Source organism: Vipera berus (genome assembly GCF_964194415.1).
Source record: "Vipera berus genome assembly, chromosome: 3".
NCBI lineage: Eukaryota > Metazoa > Chordata > Lepidosauria > Squamata > Viperidae > Vipera > Vipera berus.
In genome coordinates this window covers 215,800,454-215,822,529 of record NC_138204.1, presented here as the reverse complement: position 1 = coordinate 215,822,529, position 22,076 = coordinate 215,800,454, and the positions used below count along the sequence as shown (strand labels likewise).

Here is a 22,076-nt window from a genome sequence, read left to right as displayed (position 1 = left end):
ATGGAATGGAATGGAATGAAATAATAGAATAGAATAGAATAGAATAGAATAGAATAGAATAGAATAGAATAGAATAGAATAGAATAGAATAGAATAGAATAGAAATCTAACATAGTCACCAAAGGGCCAAGTTTGATGACCCCTGTCTTAAAGCCTCCTGGCTGAGGAATTCTGGGAGTTGAAGTCCACAAGTCACCAGAGGGCCAAGTTTGAAGGCCCTTGCTCTAGGTGCTCGGCCTGTTGAGAGTTGAGAACGAGGTGGCTTTTCACGGCAGCCCACATGCAAGTGGGGCTGACCTCTGGAATGGGGGAGAACTTTCTCCACACCTCTGGGGCACGTGTGGGCGGTGGGCCGCCGGCCTCTCTTTGGGAAGCGGGTGGGGATTTCTGCTTCCGATGCCAGCTTTGCTTCCAGCCTCTCTGCGTTCCTCCGCGTCGCCGGGAGCCTTCACCGTGGAAGACGCTGGTGCCAGCTTTCTTCAAAATGTAATTTATATATTGCCGGGCGCGCTGCGTTTCTGGGAAGCCGGAGGATTAAGGCCTCTTGCCAGGAGCCCTTCCCATCCCTCAGATGGCCTTGCTTCCCCAGCCACCTTCTTTGGACCCGCTGAAGCGCCCCACGCCGCGTAAAACAAGAGGGCAATTGAAGGCGCTGCCGGCTGAGTCAGATGTTTTTCGGAGTCTTGCCGATTTCAAAGGCCCCATTGATGCCAACCCTGGCTGGGTCGGGTTTGAGAAAAGCGGCAGGGATTGTGGAGCGTTGGTGGAACTTTCTCTCTCTCCCCCCCCTTCTCTCTCTCTATGCAAAGTTTCTTTTAAATGCCAGAGGAAATTGCAGAGGCTTATGGAATATCGGATTGCTCCTCGGGGTTCCTTTCCACAAAACCCTGGGTTTAATCCCTGGGGTCTCGCCGGGTAGTCCGGCCCCCGACTCTTCCTTTCATGCGTGACCTCCGTACGTTCCTTCTTTGACTCCTCTCTTCACCCCGGATGACAGGCCTTAAAGTTGCCCTCTTCACCCAGGCTGGGGAGATGATAATACTAATACAACAGCAACAACAATAACAACAACAACAACAACAACAACAATAAACTAATACTACTACTAATAAAGGGACGCGGTGGCTCGGTGGCTTAGGACGCTGAGCTTGTCGACCAGATGGTCGGCAGTTTGGCGGGTCGAATCCCGAGTGCCGAATCCTCCTCCTCCTCCTCCTCCTCCTCCTCCTCCTCCTCCTCCTCCTCCTCCTCCTCCTCCTCCTCCTCTTCTCCTCCTCCTCCTCCTCCTCCTCCTCCTCCTCCTCCTCCTCCTCCTCCTCCTCTTCTTCCTTCTTCTTCTTCTTCTTCTTCTTCTTCTTCTTCTTCTTCTTCTTCTTCTTCTTCTTCTTCTTCTTCTTCTTCTTCTTCTTCTTCTTCTTCTTCTTCTTCTTCTTCTTCTTCTTCTTCTTCTTCTTCTTCTTCTTCTTCTTCTTCTTCTTCTTCTTCTTCTTCTTCTTCTTCTTCTTCTTCTGGCTCATTGTTTGACTTTGGCCCTTAGCCCCACAGGACAGGTGGCTGGGAGTGAAGAGGGCGCGACTGACAGTCAGCCTCTAAATGCCCCTTTCCAACGAAGGCTCCCATCTTCTCCCACCCTGCCTTGGTTCAGAAGGGCCGATGGCCGGAGAGCTGTGCAATCCTGGTGGATAAATAAATGTAGCCAAAGGAACTGGGATGCTTCCTTTGTCGGACCTGTTCTGTGCTCGGTGCTGACGCAGCTGTAATTAAATGCCTCCTTAGAAACCCCAATGCTGCTGGTCAATCCATCTTTGGCAGCTGCCTGCAGACATATGGCAAGATGCCGGCGCGGAGGTCTTTCAGGACGACCCAAACAGGATGACGCAAGTTGGTGATGGAAACCCAGATTAACCAAATGGGATTTTGCTGCCGCCACCGTCATTAATCTGCATGGGTGGCAAGAGGCAAACGTTGCTTGGGATAAGGCAGGGATGAAAGCTTTACGAGCCAGCAAGAGATAACCTGGGAGAGTCCTGGAAGTGAGGCAAGAGTAGGAAAAAATAATAATAATTGGGGTGGAAATGATGGAGAATGCCACGTTTTCAGGGATTTTAATTTGACTTTCATTTGGCGGGATATAATTAATAATAATAATAATAAGTTGGAAGGGACCTTGGAGGTCATCTAGTCCAACCCCCTGCTCAGGCAGGAAACCCTGTACCATTTCAGATAAATGGTTGTCCAGTCTCTTCTTAAAAACCTCCAGTGTTGGAGCATTCATAGCTTCTGGAGGCAGGTGGTTCCACAGGTTAATTGTTCTAACTGTCAGGAAATTCCTCCTTTGTTCCAGGTTGTTTCTCTCCTTGATGAGTTTCCCTCTGTTGCTTCTTGTCCTGCCTTCAGATGTTTTAGAGAATAGCTTGACTCCCTCTTCTTTGGGGATACTGAGATATTGCAAGGCTGCTATCATGTCCCCCCTCGTCCTTCTCTTCGTTAAACTACACATACCCAATTCCAGCAACCGTTCCCTATATGTTTTAGCCCCCAGTCCCCCAATCATCTTTGTTGCTCTTCTCTGTACCCTTTCTAGAGTCTCGACATCTTTTTTACATCGTGGTGACCAAAACTGGATGCAGTATTCCAGGTGTGGCCTTACCAAAGCATTGTAAAGTGGTATTAGTACTTCACTTGATCTTGATTCCATCCCTCTGTTAATGCAGCCTAGCACTGTGTTGGCTTTTTTGGCAGCTGCAGCACACGGCTGGCTCATATTTAAGGGATTGTCCACTAGGACTCCGAGATCCCTTTCACTGCTGAGCAAGGGACCACCTATACTATACCTGTGCATTTGATTTTTCCTGCCTAAATGTGGGAAAGGGGTACATTGGTTTCTTCAAGGTGATTTTCCAAAAAGCAACTGGAGTTTCTTGGGTTATTTTTTTCTTTGAAAATGTTTTGCTTCTCATCCAAGAAGCATCTTTAAAAGAGAGAGAGAGAGAGAAGGAAGGAAGGAAGGAAGGAAGGAAGGAAGGAAGGAAGGAAGGAAGGAAGGAAGGAAAAGAAAATAGAAAAAGAAAGAAAGAAAAACAAAGTAAAGGAAGAGTGAACTGAAGAAGCCATCTCGGGGTCTTTGGAGATTCTCAATCGTCCAAGTCATGGTTGTTCCAAAGATACTTTTTCAAAAAGGCAATTGAAGTCTCTGGTTTTTTTTTCTTGAAAATGCCTCACTTCTCGTCCAGGAAGCTTCTTCAGCGAAGGAAGGAAGGAAGGAAGGAATGAAGGAAGGAAGGAAGGAAGGAAGGAAGGAAGGAAGGAAGGAAGGAAGGAGCGAGCTTCTTGGATGAGAAGTGAAACATTTTCAAGAAAAAAAACCCCAAGAAACTCCAGTTGCTTTTTGGAAAAATCACCTTTGGGACACCTAGGACTTGGATGATTGAGAATCTCCATAGACATTGATTTCCTCAGGTTGGCTAAGAAAATTATACACTTCTGAAGACCAAAATAGGGTCTTATAGATAAGGTTTCCTGTCTATACGTATAGGATTTCCTGCCTGAGCAGGGGGCTGGACTAGAAGACCCCCATGGTCCCTTCCAGCTTCTCTTCTCTTCTCTTCTCTTCTCTTCTCTTCTCTTCTCTTCTCTTCTCTTCTCTTCTCTTCTCTTCTCTTCTCTTCCCTTCCCTTCCCTTCCCTTCCCTTCCCTTCCCTTCCATTCCATTCCATTCCATTCCATTCCAGATATTCTATTCTATTCTATTCTATTCTATTCTATTCTATTCTATTCTATTCTATTCTATTCTATTCTATTCTATTCTATTCTATTCTATTCTATTCTATTCTATTCTATTCTATTCTATTCTATTCTATTCTCTATTCTCTATTCTCTATTCTCTATTCTCTATTCTCTATTCTCTATTCCTATTTTATATATTTTAGTTTACTCTGGGGAGGTAAGCATTGCACTGTGAAGAATCTCTTCATAGTGAGCAGCGCAAAATGGATCCGAACATTTTGTCTTTTCCACTCTTGCCCTTGAAGGCTACCGAGCAGGAAGTCTCGTAGGAATAACTAGAGAATTGACCATCCGTGGCAAGGCCGAGCGGGACCCTTGGATTCTGAATCTGGAAGGGAACAAATGGTGAGAAATAAATGAATGGACAAAGAAGACTATACAAACACCAGGGCAGATAAAAGATTCTTTGAAGCTCATTTTGCAAGGGCGTTTGATCTAGCGGTTTTATATTCCCATTAGATTTGACAAAGAAGGGGGAAGAAGATAAGGAAAAATGGAACCATTGTGCTTGTGGATCAGTGGATCTGCCTTAAGAGCGAACTGGATGCAATTATTATTATCATTATCATTATTATTATGAGAGAGAGAGAGAGAGAGAGAGAGAGAGAGAGAGAGAGAGAGAGAGAGAGAGAGAGAGAGAGAATGAGAATCATGATTACTTTTGTACCAGGATGTAGTTCTGCCCTCTTTGAAATAATGGCTACCTTCCTAATCTGTACTAGATTGTGGTTGAAGCATCATTTCTCGAACAGACCATTATTAGAAGATTTTACATCACGTGTTAAGCCAGTGTTTTTCAACCTTGACAACTTTTAAGATGGGTGGACTTCAATTCCCAGAATTCCCCAGGTCAGCTTTATGGGCTTTGCGGGCTCAGGAATTCTGGGAGTTGAAGTCCACAAGTCACAAACGGGCCATCGTTCCCCACCCCTGCTCTACCAGCTGAGTGGACTCTCTCTCTTTTTCCAGCATTTTGGATGTAATCAGGAAGTCCAGTCTTCCAGAGAGGCAATTAATGGCTTTTCCCTTGAGGAAGGGGCTGGAAAAATGTAGCTTATTAATTTCCATCAGGCTGGCCCCTCCAGCAGGGCCTGCAAAGGCCTCCGTGGACGCAAAGTGGTTGAAGTTCTGCGGTGTAGTTCAGCAAACGTTCCCACAGTTAACGGAAGACAAGGGAGCGTAAGGATAGGACAAATGGTGGGGCTTGTGTACCTTTTTTGCCGAAAAGGGTCGGTGGGATTTGGGTTTCCCCCGTAATGCGGTGTCAACAAGATTTGTGCTTGCGCAGCTGTCAGAAACGGTCAAAAGGTGTTTGCACGTGGCGGGTACTTGCTCTGTTGGCTATGTTTTGGGAGGACGGTGACTGTGTGCGTGTTTGTGTGCGTGTTTGTGTGTGTGTGTGCTGTTGCTTCCCACCAGACAAGGGTGGGACTGGGAGGATGCCTTTCCACGTGGCTCGGTCAAAAATGATGAGAATGGTAAGATGCCGCAGCTGCCGAACAAGCCATTGCGATCCTAGGCTGCGTCAGCCGAGGGATAGCATCAAGATCGCCGGACGCGTTCGTACCTAGAAGGGAGTGGGGGGTTTGCACAGTGGTGGGATTCAAATACAACTGGTTCTCTTCTTGGATGCAGGCCTGGGCCTCCGAGGCCTAGCACGGACTTCCGGAAGTGGCATCCACGCACTTCCGGCGGGCTCTTTCTAGGCCTGGGAGGCCTCCACGAGGCCTAGGCTGGATTTCCGGAAGCACTGTGCATTAAGCCGGTTCTCCGAACTCAGCAAAATTTAGCCACCAGTTTCTGATGAACCGGTGCAAACCAGCTGAATCCCACCACTGGTTTTGCACCTTCTAGCGCTGATGAGGTTACCTGGTTGGGTAATGAAATGTCTGCAAGAAAACAAGCAAGCTCAGAGAGCACTCAGTCCCTCCCTCCCTCTCTCCTCTCCTCTCTCCCCCTCTCCCTCTCTCCTTCTCTCTCCCTCTCTCCTCTCTCTCTTCCTCTAACCTCTCTCCACTCTCTCTCTCTTCCTCTCTCCTCTTTCCTTCTCTCCCTCTCTCCTCTCTCTCTTCCTTCGTCTCTCCTCTCTTTCTCTCCTCTCCCCTCTCTCTTCCTCTCTCTCTCTCTCCCTCTCTCTCCCTCTCTCCTCCTCTTTCCTTCTCTCCCTCTCTCTCTCCTCTCTCCCTCTCTCTCCTCTCTCTCTTCCTCTCTGCCTTCTCCCCCCTCTTCCTGTCTCTCCCTCTCTCCTCTCTCTCCCTCCTTGTCACCACCACTTGGATGACAATAGCAATATTTTACAAGCAAGAGAGAGAGGGTACCTAGGCTGGCAGGGATTATGGGACTTGCAGTTCAAGGCTTCTGGAAAGGGAGCAGGTTGAATACAGGAAGTCCTCAATTTACATCCTTTTGCTTAGTGACTCAACTTAGGAGGGACCTTCCCAGATCTACTGATGATCCAGTTCCTGAATTCTGAGACCTCCAAGATCCCTGTTATTCCCTATTCTATTCTGTTTTATTTCTATTTCATTCCATTCCATATTTTCTATTCCATTCCATTCTATATTCCATTCTATATTCTATATTCTATATTCTATATTCTATATTCTATTCTATTCTATTCTATTCTATTCTATTCTATTCTATTCTATTCTATTCTATTCTATTCTATTCTATTCTATTCTTTCCACTCCACTCCATATATTCTATTCTATTCTATTCTATTCTATTCTATTCTATTCTATTCTATTCTATTCTATTCTATTCTATTCTATTCTATTCTATTCTATTCTATTCTATTCTATTCTATTCTATTCTATTCTATTCTATTCTATTCTATTCTATTCTATTCTATTCTATTCTTCTGTTTCTGTTTCTGTTATTTATTTCATTCCATATATTCCGTTCTGTTCTATGGCCATATTTTGTATGCTTGGCAATCGGATGACATTTCTGGTTGTCTGCAGTGTCCCACATTCATGTGACCTCAAATTACAGTATTTTTAGCCAGTTTCTGACATTTGTTTCCATTTTCTGGGGGTGTGTGGAAATACCCCTGGACAAAAGTGGGTTTGCTTAATGGCAGCTGTGAAAAAGCTCCTAAGTGACCCACTTAAGGACTGCCACGACTTAACGACTGTAACCCCAGCCTCAGATTTGGTCGTAAGTCAAGGACTACCAGCTTTAAGGCTTTTTCTAGATTTCTGGAGGCGGGAGAAGGAAAAAAAAAGGGGGGGGATGTGCTATTTACAGGTAGCTGGAAGCTGTTCGGCCTGCTTTTTTCTTTGGGCTGGCATCTGTTCAATCCTGCTGCTTGGCCAAAGCCACCTGGCGCTGAGCTCCCCAGCGGTTGTGACTCAGAGTTGCTGCTTTCGGCCCTTGCGTGGCAGCAACCGGATCTCCAGAATAGCATCGGTCGCGGTCCGTGTATTGTGTGTTCCAGCTCCCTGGGTTTCGTCTTTTGTTTGGGCGCCGGATGAGCTAAAAGCGATCCTGCTCCCGCTGCTCTTGTGAGTTGCTCAGAGAGAGAGAGAGAAACAGAGAGGTAAGAGAGGAAGGAAAGAGAGAGAGAGAGAGAGAAGAGGGAGAGGAGAGGAAGAGAGAGGAGAGAGACACAGGAAGGAGAGAGACACAGAGGAAGGAGAGAGGAGGAGAGAGAGGAAGGAGAGACAGAGGAAGGAAAGAGAGAGGAAGGAGAGAGACAGAGAAAAGAGGGAGAGAGAGAGAGGAAGGAAAGAGGAGAGAGAGAGGAAGGAGAGAGACAGAGAGAGAGGAGAGAGACAGGAAGGAGAGAGAGGTAGAGAGGAGAGAGAGGAAGGAGAGAGAGAAAGAAAGAGAGGAAGGAGAGAGGAGAGAGGGAGAGAGGAAGGAGAGACAGAGAAGAGAGAGATAGAGAGAAGAGAGGAAGGAGAGACAGAGGAAGGAGAGAGGAAGAGAGAGAGGAGAGAGGAAGGAGAGACAGAGGAAGGAAAGACACAGAGGAAGGAGAGAGAGGAAGAGAGACAGAGAGAGGGAGAGAGAGAGGAAGGAGAGAGAGAGAGATAGACAAGAGACAGGAAGGAGAGAGAGGTAGAGAGGAGAGAGAGGAAGGAGAGAGAGAAAGAAAGAGAGGAAGGAGAGAGGAGAGAGAGAGAGAAAGAGAGGAAGGAGAGAGAGGAGAGGGAGAAAAAGAGAGGGAGAGGAGAGGAAGAGAGGAGAGAGAGGAGAGGAAGGAGAGACAGAGGAAGGAAAGAGAGGAAGGAGAGAGAGATAGACGAGAGAGGAAGGAGAGAGACAGAGAAGAGAGAGGGAGAGAGGCGTGAGGAGGGAGAGAGAGGAAGGAAAGAGGAGAGAGAGAGGAAGGAGAGAGACAGAGATAGACAAGAGACAGGAAGGAGAGAGGGAGAGAGGAGAGAGGAGAGAGGAAGGAGAGAGGAAGGAAAGAGACAGAGAGAGAGGAAGGAGAGAGAGATAGACGAGAGAGAGGAAGGAGAGAGGAGAGAGGGAGAGACAGAAGAGAGAGGAAGAGAGAAAGATAGAAGAGAGGAAGGAGAGACAGAGAGGAAGGAGAGAGAAGAGAGAGGAAGGAGAGAAAGAGAGGAGAGAGAGGAAGGACAGGCAGGAAGAAGACAGAGAGGAAGGAAAAGAGAGAGAGAGAGAGGTGTTATTTGGGAAGCTGTGTGTGACCATTGACCGGCCTGCCTGTCGTTAAGGTAATTGCTCAGCCGGCCGTGGGATGCCCAGGGGGGGTGGGGCGTAATTACAGGTTCCGGGTGGGAAAGGGAGGGAGGTTTTGTCGGGAAAGGAAAATCGGAGCGGTCTCGGCCTAGGCAGCTGGTTGGGGTGGCAAAGAGGCGGAGGTGGTCTTCGGCTAGCTTGGGTGGCCTGGAGCAGATCGTCTGGCAGCCTTCTCTCCTGGTCTTCTGGGGTCTCCAATACTGGAGGTTTTTCAAGAAGAGACTGGCCAGCCGTTCGTCTGAAGTGGTATGGGGTCTCCTGCCTGAGCAGGGGGTTGGACTAGAGGACCTCCGAGGTCCCTTCCAGCTCTGTGATTCTGTTGTTCTATAATCCCAGATCAATCCATCAGTGGAACAGAAGCTGTGGGCGCTCCATCACTAGAGGTTTTTAAGAAGAGATTGGACAACTATTTGCCCAGAGTGGTATAGAGTCTCCTGCTTGGGCAGGGGGTTGGACTAGAAGACCTCCGAGGTGCCTTCCAACTTCGTCGTACTGTTATTCTGTCTTTTGAGACTAACCAGCCTTCTCTCAAGAACCTTGTGGTCTTGCTAAGGCTTTATAAAGTGATAACAGAATAACAGGGTTGGAAGGGACCTCGGAGGTCCTCTAGTCCAACCCCCTGCTCAGGCAGGAGACTCTTACAGAATAGAGTTGGAAGGGACCTCGGAGGTCATCTAGTCAAACCCCCTGCTCAGGCAGGAGACTTACAGATTAGAGTTGGAAGGGGCCTTGGAGGTCATCTAGTCCAACCCCCTCCTCAAGCAGGAGACCCTTGCAGAGTAACAGAGTTGGAAGGGACCTTGGAGGTCATCTAGTCCAACCCCCCGCTCAGGCAGGAGACTCTTACAGAATAGAGTTGGAAGGGACCTTGGAGGTCATCTAGTCCAACCCCCTGCTCAGGCAGGAGACTTACAGATTAGAGTTGGAAGGGGCCTTGGAGGTCATCTAGTCCAACCCCCTCCTCAAGCAGGAGACCCTTGCAGAGTAACAGAGTTGGAAGGGGCCTTGGAGGTCATCTAGTCCAACCCCCTGCTCAGGCAGGAGACTCTTACAGAATAGAGTTGGAAGGGACCTTGGAGGTCATCTAGTCCAACCCCCTGCTCAGGCAGGAGACTCTTACAGAATAGAGTTGGAAGGGGCCTTGGAGGTCATCTAGTCCAACCCCCTGCTCAGGCAGGAGACTCTTACAGAATAGAGTTGGAAGGGACCTTGGAGGTCATCTAGTCCAACCCCCTTCTCAGGCAGGAGACCCTATACCATTCCAGACAAATGCTTGTCTAATCTTTTCTTAAAAGCCTCCAGTAATGCAGCGCCTGAGGGTCTTCTCAGGGTGCCGCCAGCAAAGGATTGCCGGCGGGCAACGCCCAGGGAGAGGGCCTTCTCTGTGGGCACGCCTGCCCTCTGGAACCAGTTACCCGTAGAGCTTAGGACTGCCCCTGATTTTCTTTCGTTCCGCCGGGACCTGAAGACCTGGCTCTTTGAGCTTTCCGGCCAGGACTGAGGATTTTTTAACTTTTTAACTTATTGTAATTGGGTTTTTAAATCAGAGTTAAAGGGGTTTTAGATTTTAATTAAGGATAATTTAATCTATTTTAATTGTTATTAATTTTTGTATTGTGATGTTGTTTTAATTGCCTTGTGAACCGCCCTGGGTCCTGCGGGAGAAGGGCGGCATATAAGTTTAATTAATAATAATAATAATAGTAATAATAGTAATAATAGTAATCATCATCATCATCATCATCATCATCATCATCATCTGGGTGCAAGCTCTTCCACTGGAGGTGCTTGGGAGGATAGCTTGACCCCCTTCTTCTTTATGGGGACCCCTTAGACATTAGAAGACCGCTATCCCGTCACCCCTAGTCCTTCTCTTCATCAAACAAGGCACATCCAGTTTCTGCCACTCTTTTGTCGTATGTAAGTGCTTTTCAAAAACTGACCGGACAACCGCTTGACTGGCGGCGGTATAAAGTCTTCTGCTTTGAGCAGCGGGTTGGTCTAGAAGGCCTCCAAGGTCCCTTCTGGTGCTAGGAATCCGTGGTTCTGTGTTTTTGTTCTGTGCCTCATTTTGGCATTCCCCTTCTTTGCCCTGGCATTTCCGTAGCAGGAGAAATGCGTTAAAGCGGAGAAAATTCCTCTCCTGTCTTTGTTTAAAAACAATTCAGAAGACGTTTGCTATCGTCTTCTAGAATCTCCTGATCTTCTAAGGTACGGGTCCTCAACCTTGGCCACTTGTGGACTTGTGGAATTCTGGGAGTTGACGTCCACAAGTCTTAAAAGTGGCCAAGGCTGAGGAAAGCTGGCTGAGGAATTGTGGGAGTTGAAGTCCACAAGTCTTAAAAGTTGCCAAGGCTGAGGAAAGCTGGCTGAGGAATTCTGGGAGTTGAAGTCCGCAAGTGTTAAAGTGGCCGAGGCTGAGGAAAGCTGGCTGAGGAATTCTGGGAGTTGAGGTCCACAAGTCTTAAAGTGGCCAAGGTTGAGGAAAGCTGGCTGAGGAATTCTGGGAGTTGAAGTCCGCAAGTCTTAAAGTGGCCAAGGCTGAGGAAAGCTGGCTGAGGAATTCTGGGAGTTGAAGTCCACAAGTCTTAAAAGTTGCCAAGGCTGAGGAAAGCTGGCTGAGGAATTCTGGGAGTTGAAGTCCGCAAGTGTTAAAGTGGCCGAGGCTGAGGAAAGCTGGCTGAGGAATTCTGGGAGTTGAGGTCCACAAGTCTTAAAGTGGCCGAGGCTGAGGAAAGCTGGCTGAGGAATTCTGGGAGTTGAAGTCCGCAAGTCTTAAAGTGGCCAAGGCTGAGGAAAGCTGGCTGAGGAATTCTGGGAGTTGAAGTCCACAAGTCTTAAAAGTTGCCAAGGCTGAGGAAAGCTGGCTGAGGAATTCTGGGAGTTGAAGTCCGCAAGTCTTAAAGTGGCCAAGGCTGAGGAAAGCTGGCTGAGGAATTCTGGGAGTTGAAGTCCACAAGTCTTAAAGTGGCTGAGGCTGAGGAAAGCTGGCTGAGGAATTCTGGGAATAGAAGTCCACAAGTCTTAAAGTGGCCGAGGCTGAGGGACTAAGCAGCTCCAGCTTCGCCTTTTTTCTGCACCGGCCAAATTTAGATCATTGCAAGCTGCAATAATTGCACAATTCTGGGAGCGGCATTGTGGTTTTTATAGCCCACTTTGCTAACCAGGAAGTTCCAGCATAGAGAAAGGCTTAGAACCGCAGGTGCCAAAATTGCTGCTTGCGTCATGGCATCTGCTTTCCCCGATATTCATGAAGTGGGCAGATTGAATGGCAGATTCCGCGCCCGGCTGCCCCCCTCGTGGGCTCTTAGCCTGGGCACGAGGAATACGGTGGTAGGACTTGGATGGTCCAGGAGCATGTGGGGAGGCCTTGGCTGCGAAGAGGCCGTGAAAGTGAGTCTTTCCGCAGGAAGCTTGAGCAGTAAAGCTGCCACCCCTTCTGGAAGGGGAAGACCACCAAAGTTTCTCCACGTGAGGGCTCCTTGGTGCTCTGTGGGCTGGGTGGTTTTCTTGCAGACATTTCATGACCCAACTAGGTAACATCATCAGTGCTAGAAGGGAGTGGGGTCTGTTGAGTGGAGGAGGAGGAAGAGGAGGGGAAGGAGGAGGAAGAGGAGGAGGAGGAAGATGTGGGGTCCTTGGTGCTCTCTGAGCATGGTGGTTTTCTTGCAGACGTTTCATGACTCAACTAAGTAACATCATCAGTGCTAGAGAGAGTGGGGTGGTTTTTGCAGAGGTGTCAACAACTCACAATGCCAATTCACAGTGGCCAACTTGCCATCACCCAACTCACAATGGCCAACTCATTATGGCCAACTTGCCCCGGCCAACTCACAATGGCCATCTTACAATGGCAACTTGCCCTGGATAACTCACAATGGCCATCTCACAACAACCAGCTCACAATGGCCCACTTGCCCTGGCCAACTCACAATGGCCTACTTGCCATGGCCAACTCACAATGGCCTACTTGCCATGGCCAACTCACAATGTCCTCTCACAATGGCCAACTTGCCCTGGCTAACTCACAGTTGGCAACTCACAATGGCCCACTTGCCCTGGCTAACTCACAGTTGGCAACTCACAATGGCCAACTTGCCCTGGCCAACTCACAATTGGCAACTCACAATGGCCAACCTGCTCTCTCCAACTCACAATGGCCAACTTGCCATGGCCAACGCACATTTGGCAACTCACAATGGCCAATTCACAATGGCCAGCTCACAATGGCCAACCTGCCCTGGTGAACTCACAATGGCCAACTTACAATGGCCCACTTGCCCTGGCCAACTCACAATGGCCAACTCGCCCTGGCCAACTCACAACAGCCAACTTGCTGCAGGAAAAATTAGCAATTCAATATTATTATTTAAAATATAAAAAAACATGGTAACTGGCCATTCCCATTTCATTCTGTCTGTCCTTTTGCATTCTTTCTTGAATGATTCCATTCAACCATTAGTGTAACTCTCGTCCCGTGGCGAGTTAGCCATCGTGACTTGTCCTGTGCTGAGTTTGCCATGGCAAGTTAGCCGTGGCGAGTTGGCCGCGGCAAATTGTCAGAGACCCGCCAAAGGAGGGGCCCTTGGAGCTCTCTTGAGTTTTCCCAGCCAGCTTCCTACAAGCAAAATCAGCTCGGTTCATAGGATATTGTCTTTTCACAATCAACTTCTCATAAAAGAGAATATTTGTAGCTCAGGGTCGAACTGTGGGGTCCTTGGGGGTTTTCTTGCAGACATTTCATGACCCAACTATGTGATATCATCAGTGCTAGAAGGGAGTGGAGTTTATGGAGAGGAGGAGGAGGAGGAGGAGGACTGTGGGGTCCCGGGTGCTCTCTGAGCTTGGGGGTTTTCTTGCAGACGTTTCATGACCCAACTAGGGAACATCATCAGTGCTAGAAGGGAGTGGGATTTATGTAGTGGAGAGGAGGAGGAGGAGGAGGAGGAGGAGGACGACTGTGGGGTCCTTGGTGCTCTCTGAGCTTGGCTGTTTTCTTGCAGACGTTTCATGACCCAACTAGGTAACATCATCAGTGCTAGGAGTGCAGTTTCCAGAGGGGAGCAGGATGAGGATTATGGGTTCTTTGGTGCTCTTTGTGCTTGTTTGTTTCTTGCAAACATTTCATGACCGAACTAGGGAACATCATCAGTGTTAGAAAGGTTTGTGGGGAGGAGGAGGAGAACGATGACTCTGGGGTCCTTTATGTTCTCTGAGCTTGGTGGTTTTCCCGCAGACGTTTCATGACCCAACTAGGTAACCTCATCAGAGTTTGCAAGGGGGAGAAAGAAGATGCCTGTGGGCTCCTTGAGGGGGGGGGGTGTCTCTGAACGTGGAGTTTCATTACCCTACTATTCATTACTCATCGGTGCTGCTTGCGTAACAGGACGTCTGCAAGAAAAACCCCAAGCTCAGAGGCCGTCCAGGAGCCCCCCCAGCTTGCTTCCTTCTCTTTGCTTCTTCGGTGAATTCCCCTGAGGCTGGGGAATCTTTGCCCCATGGAAGGAAGAGCCGCAACGGAAAGCAGCCCTGTTTCCTGGGAGACGCCATGCTCTGCGTGGCAACTGAAGACACGACAATGAAAACGGACCATTCTGCGCCACGGCGGTGCATCAAAGATGCCAGAATCGCTCTTCTGGATCCCAGCAACCCGCTTGCCGTTCCTACAGCAACCAGAACCATGTTCTCATCACAATGTTCCCCTCCGGATTCAGCGTCGCTTCTAACAAATCGGGATGTGCCGTGAAAAGCAGAGCAGCCGTAACGGGGTGGGGGGTGGGAAGAAAAGAAAGAAATTTAAGTATACCACAATGAGGAGTTGTTGCACAGACTCAGCATCATCGGGCCTCGGGAACAGAGAGCCTGGGCTTCCGGAACCCAGGAGATAATTCATTACCGAATTTGAGTAGCCTCCGTGTTTAATTGTTGCTTGGAAAACCGCAGCAGATGGGCCTCGAAGTGCTTGGCGCAAAGTGCGCGCCCGTGGGTGCGTTTGTGGGCTTCGAGGAGCTGCTCTTTGGATACAGGCAGGTGGAAATCTCTGCCAGACGAGGCCGCGCCTGGCGAAGGGAAGTAACCACCGACATTTGGATTTTAATCATGGAAAGCCACGTGGCTGGGCTCCCGGCTCAGCTCCGGCGGGCGGCACGGTGTGTAAATCACGGCCCGTTGATTTAGTCAATTTATAAATCTTGGAATGGCCGTGGATTCGAAGGGAAGCCCGCCAGCGGTCCTTTATTGGCTGGATTGCACTTCGCTTGTGGCTGAGTGTCATTTGTGCACTTGGCCAACGCGGACTTGTTTAATACAGGGTGACCGCGTTGGAAGGGACCTTGAAGGTCTTCTAGTCCAGCCCCCTGCTTGAGCAGGACACCCAGCTGTCCAGCCTTGGCAGCTTTTAAGACTTGTGGACTTCAACTCCCACCATTCCCCAGCCAGCACGGGATTCTGGGAGTTGAAATCCACGAGTACTTAACAAGCGTTCGTTTAGTGACTGAGGTTACAGCGGCCCTGGAAGAAGTGACTTTTGGCCGTTTTTCATACTTAACGACCGTTTCAGCATCCCTGTGGTCACGTGATCAAAATTTAGACACTTGGCAACTGGCATGTACTTACGACGGTTGCGGTGTCCTGGGGTCACGGGATCCCCTTTTGCGACATTCAGACAAGCAAAGTCGATGGGGAAGCAACGCACAGTTGTGTTGCTAACTAATCAACTGCAGTGATTCACTTAAGAACTGGGGCAGGAAAGGCCATAAAACGGGGAGAAACTCACTTAACAGATGTCTCACTTACCGACAGAAAGGTTGGGCTCAATTGTGGTCATAAGTCGAGGACAACCCCTACAGAATAACAGAACAGCAAAGTTGAAAGGGACCTTGGAGGTCGTCTAGTCCAGCCCGCTGCTTAGGCAAGAGATCTAGACAAAGGGGTCCAACTTTGGCAACTTTAAAACTTGTGGACTTCAACTCCCAGAATTCCCCAGCTGGCCAGCTGCCAGAATTCCCCAGCCAGCATGGGATTCTGGGAGATGAAGTCCACAATTCTTAAAGTTGCCAAGGCTGAACAGCCCTACCCTATACCACGTTGGACAAATCACTGCAAAGTTTGCTGGGGAATTCTGGGAGTTGCAGTCCACACATCTTCCAGTGATCAAGATTGAGAAATACGGGTTCTAGAAGGCCTCAAAACACTCGTTGCACATCTGTGTCCCAGCCACATTTCCGTCATTCCTTACTTCCGACCACCGATAGCACTTCCAACTTACGTGGTGCCACCGTTGAAGTTTTATCTGTATTTCGTTTCCATTTTTCCTGCGATCTTCAACGTGTGTCTTGCATAATTTCTTCCCTTTCACAGCTTGAGATTAAAAAAAAACAACGGCAAAAACATAGGCCGCAATTAAGGGACGGGGTATCTAATTACATTTATTTGTACGAGTAGGAGGGATAAGCAGTAGTTTGAAACATCTGCTATTAACAATCCATAATAGAAATCCAGAATTTCTGAGCAAAAGGATTCAACGGGGACCCGTTGCAAACTGTCTTGCGTTGTTTGCTGATGTTTTTGGGGTTCTGGACGGTGTTTGTTGCCTACACCAGTTTGTCTCTGCCCAGGTGTGTGGAGAAGAGCGGCAGTTGCCACGAACAAAAATTGGGGAGTAACCGGGGGGGTGGGGGTGTTGTCTGCCGTAGAATTTGTGTGTGGCAAAAAAAAAAGTCGAAGTGCACATACAAAGAGTAGATCCTTGCCTGCTCTTGTCGAGACAACAATCTTGGCAGTGACAGACACATATCCTGGGGCTGCCCCTGGATCTAACTTGTTTGGAGGGCACCTAAGTGGAAAAAACTGGGGTGCCGTGCAAGATATCACACAAGGGAGGTGAGGTTGTAGGACAGGGGTCCCCAACCTATGGTTGGCCACCAGGCCCTAAAAATAGCCGGTGAGCCTCTTCCCGCTTGCGGTAGCACTGCCGCGCGGGCACTAGCGATCCCATTTGTGCATGCGTGGGGACCTTAGCACCGCCGCCAGCATTGTGTGGGTGCCAGCGTCCCGTTTGTGCAGGCACGCGGGCGCCAGTGTGCATGCCACGGATGCACATGGCCTGTTTGTGCATGCGTGTGGGCTCCAGTGTGCACCACGGTTGCATGCAGCCCGCTTGCGCATGCACACGCATGCTAGCGCCGCTGCCGTGCGCGCACCCGTTGGCGAATGCGCGTGCACGCTAGCCACCGCCGTCCCAGAGCAGTTTAACTTCTTCATTTTCTATGACTTTTCTCTATTTTATGGCCCCATCGGTTCTGGCTTGCAGGCAAATGATATTTCTTGCACATTTTCCGGGTGCACCATTGTTGCTCCTTTGTCGTGCCGCTGCTTGGAGTCAGACTGTGGGCGATCTTCTTGCAGCAGCTTGCCAGGTGGCCCACTGTTTCTTCAGCTTCTTTGCACAGGCGGCACTTAACTGCCTGTCGCTGTCTTCTCCATTTTGGTGTTCTGTACCAGCCTGCTACCGGCCCTGCAGAAAAGGCAGTGACTACCCCTTTACAAACGGCAAGAGGCTGGAATTACGCCTGCCAAATTTATAGCTACAAAAACAAACAAGACACGAACCAAGAAACAGGAGCTTTAAGAAACATGAACCATCCGAGCGGTTGCCTTCAGCAAACCAGCCCTCCCCACACATTCCCCTTATATAGAGTTCAGGGCGTGGCTTCTCTCTGCCTCCTTCCGAGGAGCCCCATTGCCTTCCTCTGTTTACTCCTAATTGACTGCCTCCTGCGTCGGGCGTCCTTGAACCGGGCCAGCTGTGGGTCATCTTCATCCACGCTGTCAGGCTCACACAGCTGGGTCTCCGTGGTGACCAAGTGGGAGGGGCCTGGCTGAGGGCTCTCATCAGCAAGATCTTCAACCCCCTCAGCAAGGTCTTCAACACCTCCCTCCTCCTCTGAGTCGTCCGACCCAACTGCCGAACCCACAGGCTGACCCTGAATCACAACATTTGGCTTTGCTGTCTTCTCAATTCTGGCTCCTGTTGTTGTTGGTTATTACGGTTTGTTGGTTTGTCGCACAGTCAGCCGGATGTTCAGAGTGGGTTTGGCATTTTTATCTACTGGTCGAGTTCTTTCCAAGGACCTGGGATGGGCAGATCTGGATGTTTGATGGTGTTACAGAGATTGTCGCAGGATGGAAATTCTTCACCACCACCTCCTCCTTCTCCTCCTCCTCCTCCCTTCCCCCTCTTCCCCATCTCATTTCTCCCCCTCCTCCTCCTCCTCCTCCTCCTCCCTCCTCCCTCCTCTCCTTCTCCCTTCCTCCCTCCTTCTTCCTCCTCCCCCTCCTTTCTCCTCCCTCATCTTCCATCCTCCCTCCTTCCCCTTCTCCCTCTTCCTCCTCCCCCTTCTCTTCCTCCTTCCTCCTCCCTCCTCCCCTTCTCCTCCCCCTCCCTCCTCTTCCTCCCTCCTCCTTCTGCTCTCTCTCCCTCCTCCCCCTCCCTCTTCCCCCTCCTCCCCCCTCACAACAGAAAAAGCAAAAGTAAAATTACAAAAGAACAGGGGTGTCAAACTCAATTTCATTGAGGGCCGCATCAGCATTGCGGTTGCCCTCGGGGTGGGGTGGTGGGGTGGGGGTGGGTGGGGGTATGGCCTGGGTGGGCGTGGCCTCCTGGGTGGGCATGGCTAGAGTGCATATGGCCTACTGGGTGGGCGTGGCCAGCTCTACATCGTTTGCATCAAGGGTGCCTATGGGGGGGCCTGGGCAGGAGTGGGACAGATCTGAGGGTCTCTGGCAGGAGGGTCTCTGGGCCAAGGCCAAGGCCAAGGCACTGGGGACCATTCCCTCACTGTCTCCAGGATGGCTTCGCGGGCCGCATGAAACCACTTCGCGGGCCGGATCTGGCCCCCGGGCCTTGTGTTTGACATGTATGCAATAGAACAATAAAATAAGCAAGAAAAAAGAGAAAGAGAAGACATCAATAAATGCCAACTTCTAATGCGCTTTCTCTCTCCCCGTTTCTCCCTCTCTCGTTGTGTTTGTTCCTCGCAGGCTGGAATGGGTGGAAATCATTGAACCTCGCACGCGGGAGCGCATGTACGCCAACCTGATCACGGGCGAGTGCGTCTGGGACCCTCCAGCCGGCGTCCGCATCAAGCGGACCAACGAGAACCAGTGGTGGGAGCTCTTTGACCCCAACACCTCCCGCTTCTACTACTACAATGCCACCACCCAACGGACAGTGTGGCACCGGCCGCAGAACTGCGACATCATCCCTCTGGCCAAACTCCAGACGCTGAAGCAGAACACCGAGTCCCCTCGGGCCTCCACCGAGAACAGCCCGGGGCATAGCACCAATGTCAGCCGCGAAGGGAGCACCAGCTCCTCTCTGGAGCAGGAGCTGGAGGCTGGAGAGAAGGTTCCCGAGCAGAACCGGCCAACCCGGCAGACGACACAGTTTGCCATCGTTAAGGAAGAAGCAGAAAGGTAAGGTGGCAGTTTGTCACTGTTGAATTGGATGGGATGGAATAGAATGTGGAGCCGAATAGAATAGAACAGAATAACAGAACAGAACAGAACAGAACAGAATATGGAATGGAATACAATATGGAATTGGAATGGAATGGAATGGAATAGAATAGAACAGAATTATTGGAATGGAATGAAATTAGGATAGGATAGGACAGGACAGGACAGGACAGGACAGAACAGAACAGAACAGAACAGAATAGAATAGAATAGAATAGAATAGAATATGGAATGGAATGGAATGGAATACAATGCAATACAATACAATACAATATGGAATGAAATAAAATATGGAATGGAATTGAATAGAATATGGAATGGAATGGGATATGAAATGGAATGGAATACAGTGCAGTGCAATGCAATGCAATACAATACAATACAATATGGAATGGAATATGGAATGGAATAGAATATGGAATTGGAATTGGAATAGAATAGAATAGAATAGAATAGAATAGAATAGAATAGAATAGAATAGAATAGAATAGAATAGAATAGAATAACAGACTTAGGAGGGACCTTGGAGGTCACCTAGTCCAACCCCCTGCTCAGGCAGGAAACCCTATACCATTTCAGACAAATGGCTGTCCAGTGTCTTCTTAAAAACCACTGGTGTTGGAGCATTCACCGCTTCTGGAGGCAGGTGGTTCCACTGGTTAATTGTCCTCACTGTCAGGAAATTCCTCCTCAGTGCTACCTTGTTTCTCTCCTTGATTGGTTTCTCTCCGTTGCTTCTTGCAAAGGAAGACTCAGTCCTCCAGACTGAAAGGATCTAAAAAGGTTGAAATCACGGCCACCGCACCAAAGTTTCTCAAACCTGAGATGTTTCACTCCTCATCCAAGTCACTTCTTTAGTCGAAAGGAAAATGAAATGAAAATGCACGGATTCAGAGAGTCTTTGATTTTGGGGAGCACCCCCTGCACAATGCTGCCTGCCCAAAAACTTTCATTTTTTGACTGAGGAAGTTACTTAGATGAGGAGCGAAACGTCTCCATTTAGTAAACTTCGGCCCAGTTGCCAAAGTTTTCAGATGTTTATTTTTCAGGTTTTTCAAAGTGCCCGTCTCCCTCGGAGAGGAACTCTGTGCCGTCAAATGTTAACGAATAAACACGGCGCAAGTAGTCCTTGATTTACGAGCACGAGTGAGCCCAAACTTTCCTGCGATTAAGAGATGCACCAAGCATCTCCTAGCGGAGGATGAAATTCCTTTTGCTCGATGCTTCCTTTCCTCTCTCCCCTTTGTTTGGGGTGGGTGAGTGGGGGAGAGGTGGGGTTTTTTTCCCTATACATTTTTAACATTTCTGATGTCTTTTTTCTTGTTAGGTTCTGATATGCCAGTGGGTGATCCTCGACTTATGATCGCGGTTGTGCCCCAAATTTCCGTGGCAAAGTGAGAAAGTTGCGAAGTGGCTTTTTTTAATTCCCTTTAGCAACCTTTCTCACCAGGGTTGTTAAGCGAATCAGTGCGGTTGTTAAATTAGTAACACGGTTGTTAAGTGAATCGCAGGCTGAGGACTTCCCAGGCAGTCGTTCCTGAATACCGCTCTGTCAGGAAACTGGACCCACCCATACAGAGAGTCCTCGGCTTAGGACCGGGATGGCACCCAAGAGTTCTGTTGCTAAGCGAGACATTTCTTGAGTGACTTTTGCTCCATTTTACGACCTTTCTTGTCATGGTTGTTAAGTGAATCACTGCAGTTAAGTTAATAGCAAATAGCCGTCTGACTTATATACCACTTCACAGTGCTTTTACAGCCCCTTCTAAGTGGTTTGCAGAGGCGGCATCTATTGCCCCCAACAATCTGGCTCCTCCCTCTGGAGATGATCAGACTCTAGAAAGAGTGCAGAGAAGAGCAACAAAGATGATCAGGGGACTGGAGGCTAAAACATAAGGCACGGTTGCTGAAATTGGGGATGTCTAGTTTAACGAAGAGAAGGACGAGGGGGGACAGGATTGCAGTGTTCCAATATCTCAGGGGCTGCCCCAAAGAAGAGGCAATCAAGCTATTCTCCAAAGCACCTGAAGGCAGGACGAGAAGCAACGGATGGAAACTAGTCAAGGAGAGAAGCAACTTAGAACTAAGGAGAAACTTCCTGACAGTTAGAACAATTAACCAGTGGAACAACCTGCCTCCAGAAGTGGTGAATGGTCCAACACTGGAAGTTTTTAAGAAGAGACTGGCCAGCCTTTTGTCTGAAATGGTATAGGGTTTCCTGCCTGAGCAGGGGGTTAGACTAGAAAACCTCCAAGGTCCCTTCCAACTTTTTTATGATGATGATGATGATGATGATTGAACTGCTGGCTATGGGCAGAATTAGCCTGCAATACTGCCACTGCGCCACCAGGGGTCTAGTAACCTGGTTGTTAAGTGAATCTGCCTTCCGCCTTGACTTTGCTTGTCAGAAGGTCGCAAAAGGGGATCACCTGACCCCGGGGACGCTGCGATCGTTGTAAATACAAGTCAGTTGCCGAGAATCTGAATTTTGATCACGTGGGGATGCTGTAACGGTCGTTAAGTGTGAAAAACGGTCCCAAGTCACTTTCTTCCACGCCGTTGTAACGAGCGGTCAATAAAGAAATGATTTAAGGCAAGATTCATTTAACAGCCTTGTTACTAACATAACAGCTGTAGTGATTCACTGGTAGGGAAGGTCGTAAAAGGCAGCAAAAACTCGCTTAACGACTGCCTTGCCTCAAGAGCTCCTTGCCCAAAAAGCCATTGCAGAAAGACACTAAAAATATCAGACAGTATAGAAAAAAAATCTACCTCCCCAAAATAGCGGGGGGCGGGGGGGGGAAGGAAGCTGTAAGCAAAACCTATTCCATCCTCGCCAAGTAAATTCAACTTGAACAATTTCTCACTCTTAAAATACAAGCCAATAAATCTTCCTTCAATGCCTTACCCGGTTTTCCGTAAACTCCAAATCTTCCGCTCTCCCGTCTTAATCAGCACAGATCCAGCAAAAATTAAGCAAAATCCCTAAGGGGGCAAGGGTGTTAATCCCCCCCCCTTTTCACTGAATGTAAATCTCACTTTATCCCTCTTTTTTTAAG

At 48.9% G+C, this 22,076-nt stretch overlaps 1 protein-coding gene across 2 annotated transcripts in view; it reads left to right on the top strand.

Moving 5' to 3' along the window:
* The window catches only part of ARHGAP39 (Rho GTPase activating protein 39), a 184,426-nt gene that overhangs the window by 60,358 nt on the left and 101,992 nt on the right, over nucleotides 1–22,076 (top strand). For both annotated transcript variants that reach the window (XM_081323028.1, XM_081323027.1), the window contains exon 2: nucleotides 18,541–18,975. In XM_081323028.1, the coding sequence (XP_081179154.1) occupies nucleotides 18,541–18,975 (435 nt within the window). The remainder of the gene's footprint in view (nucleotides 1–18,540; nucleotides 18,976–22,076) is intronic.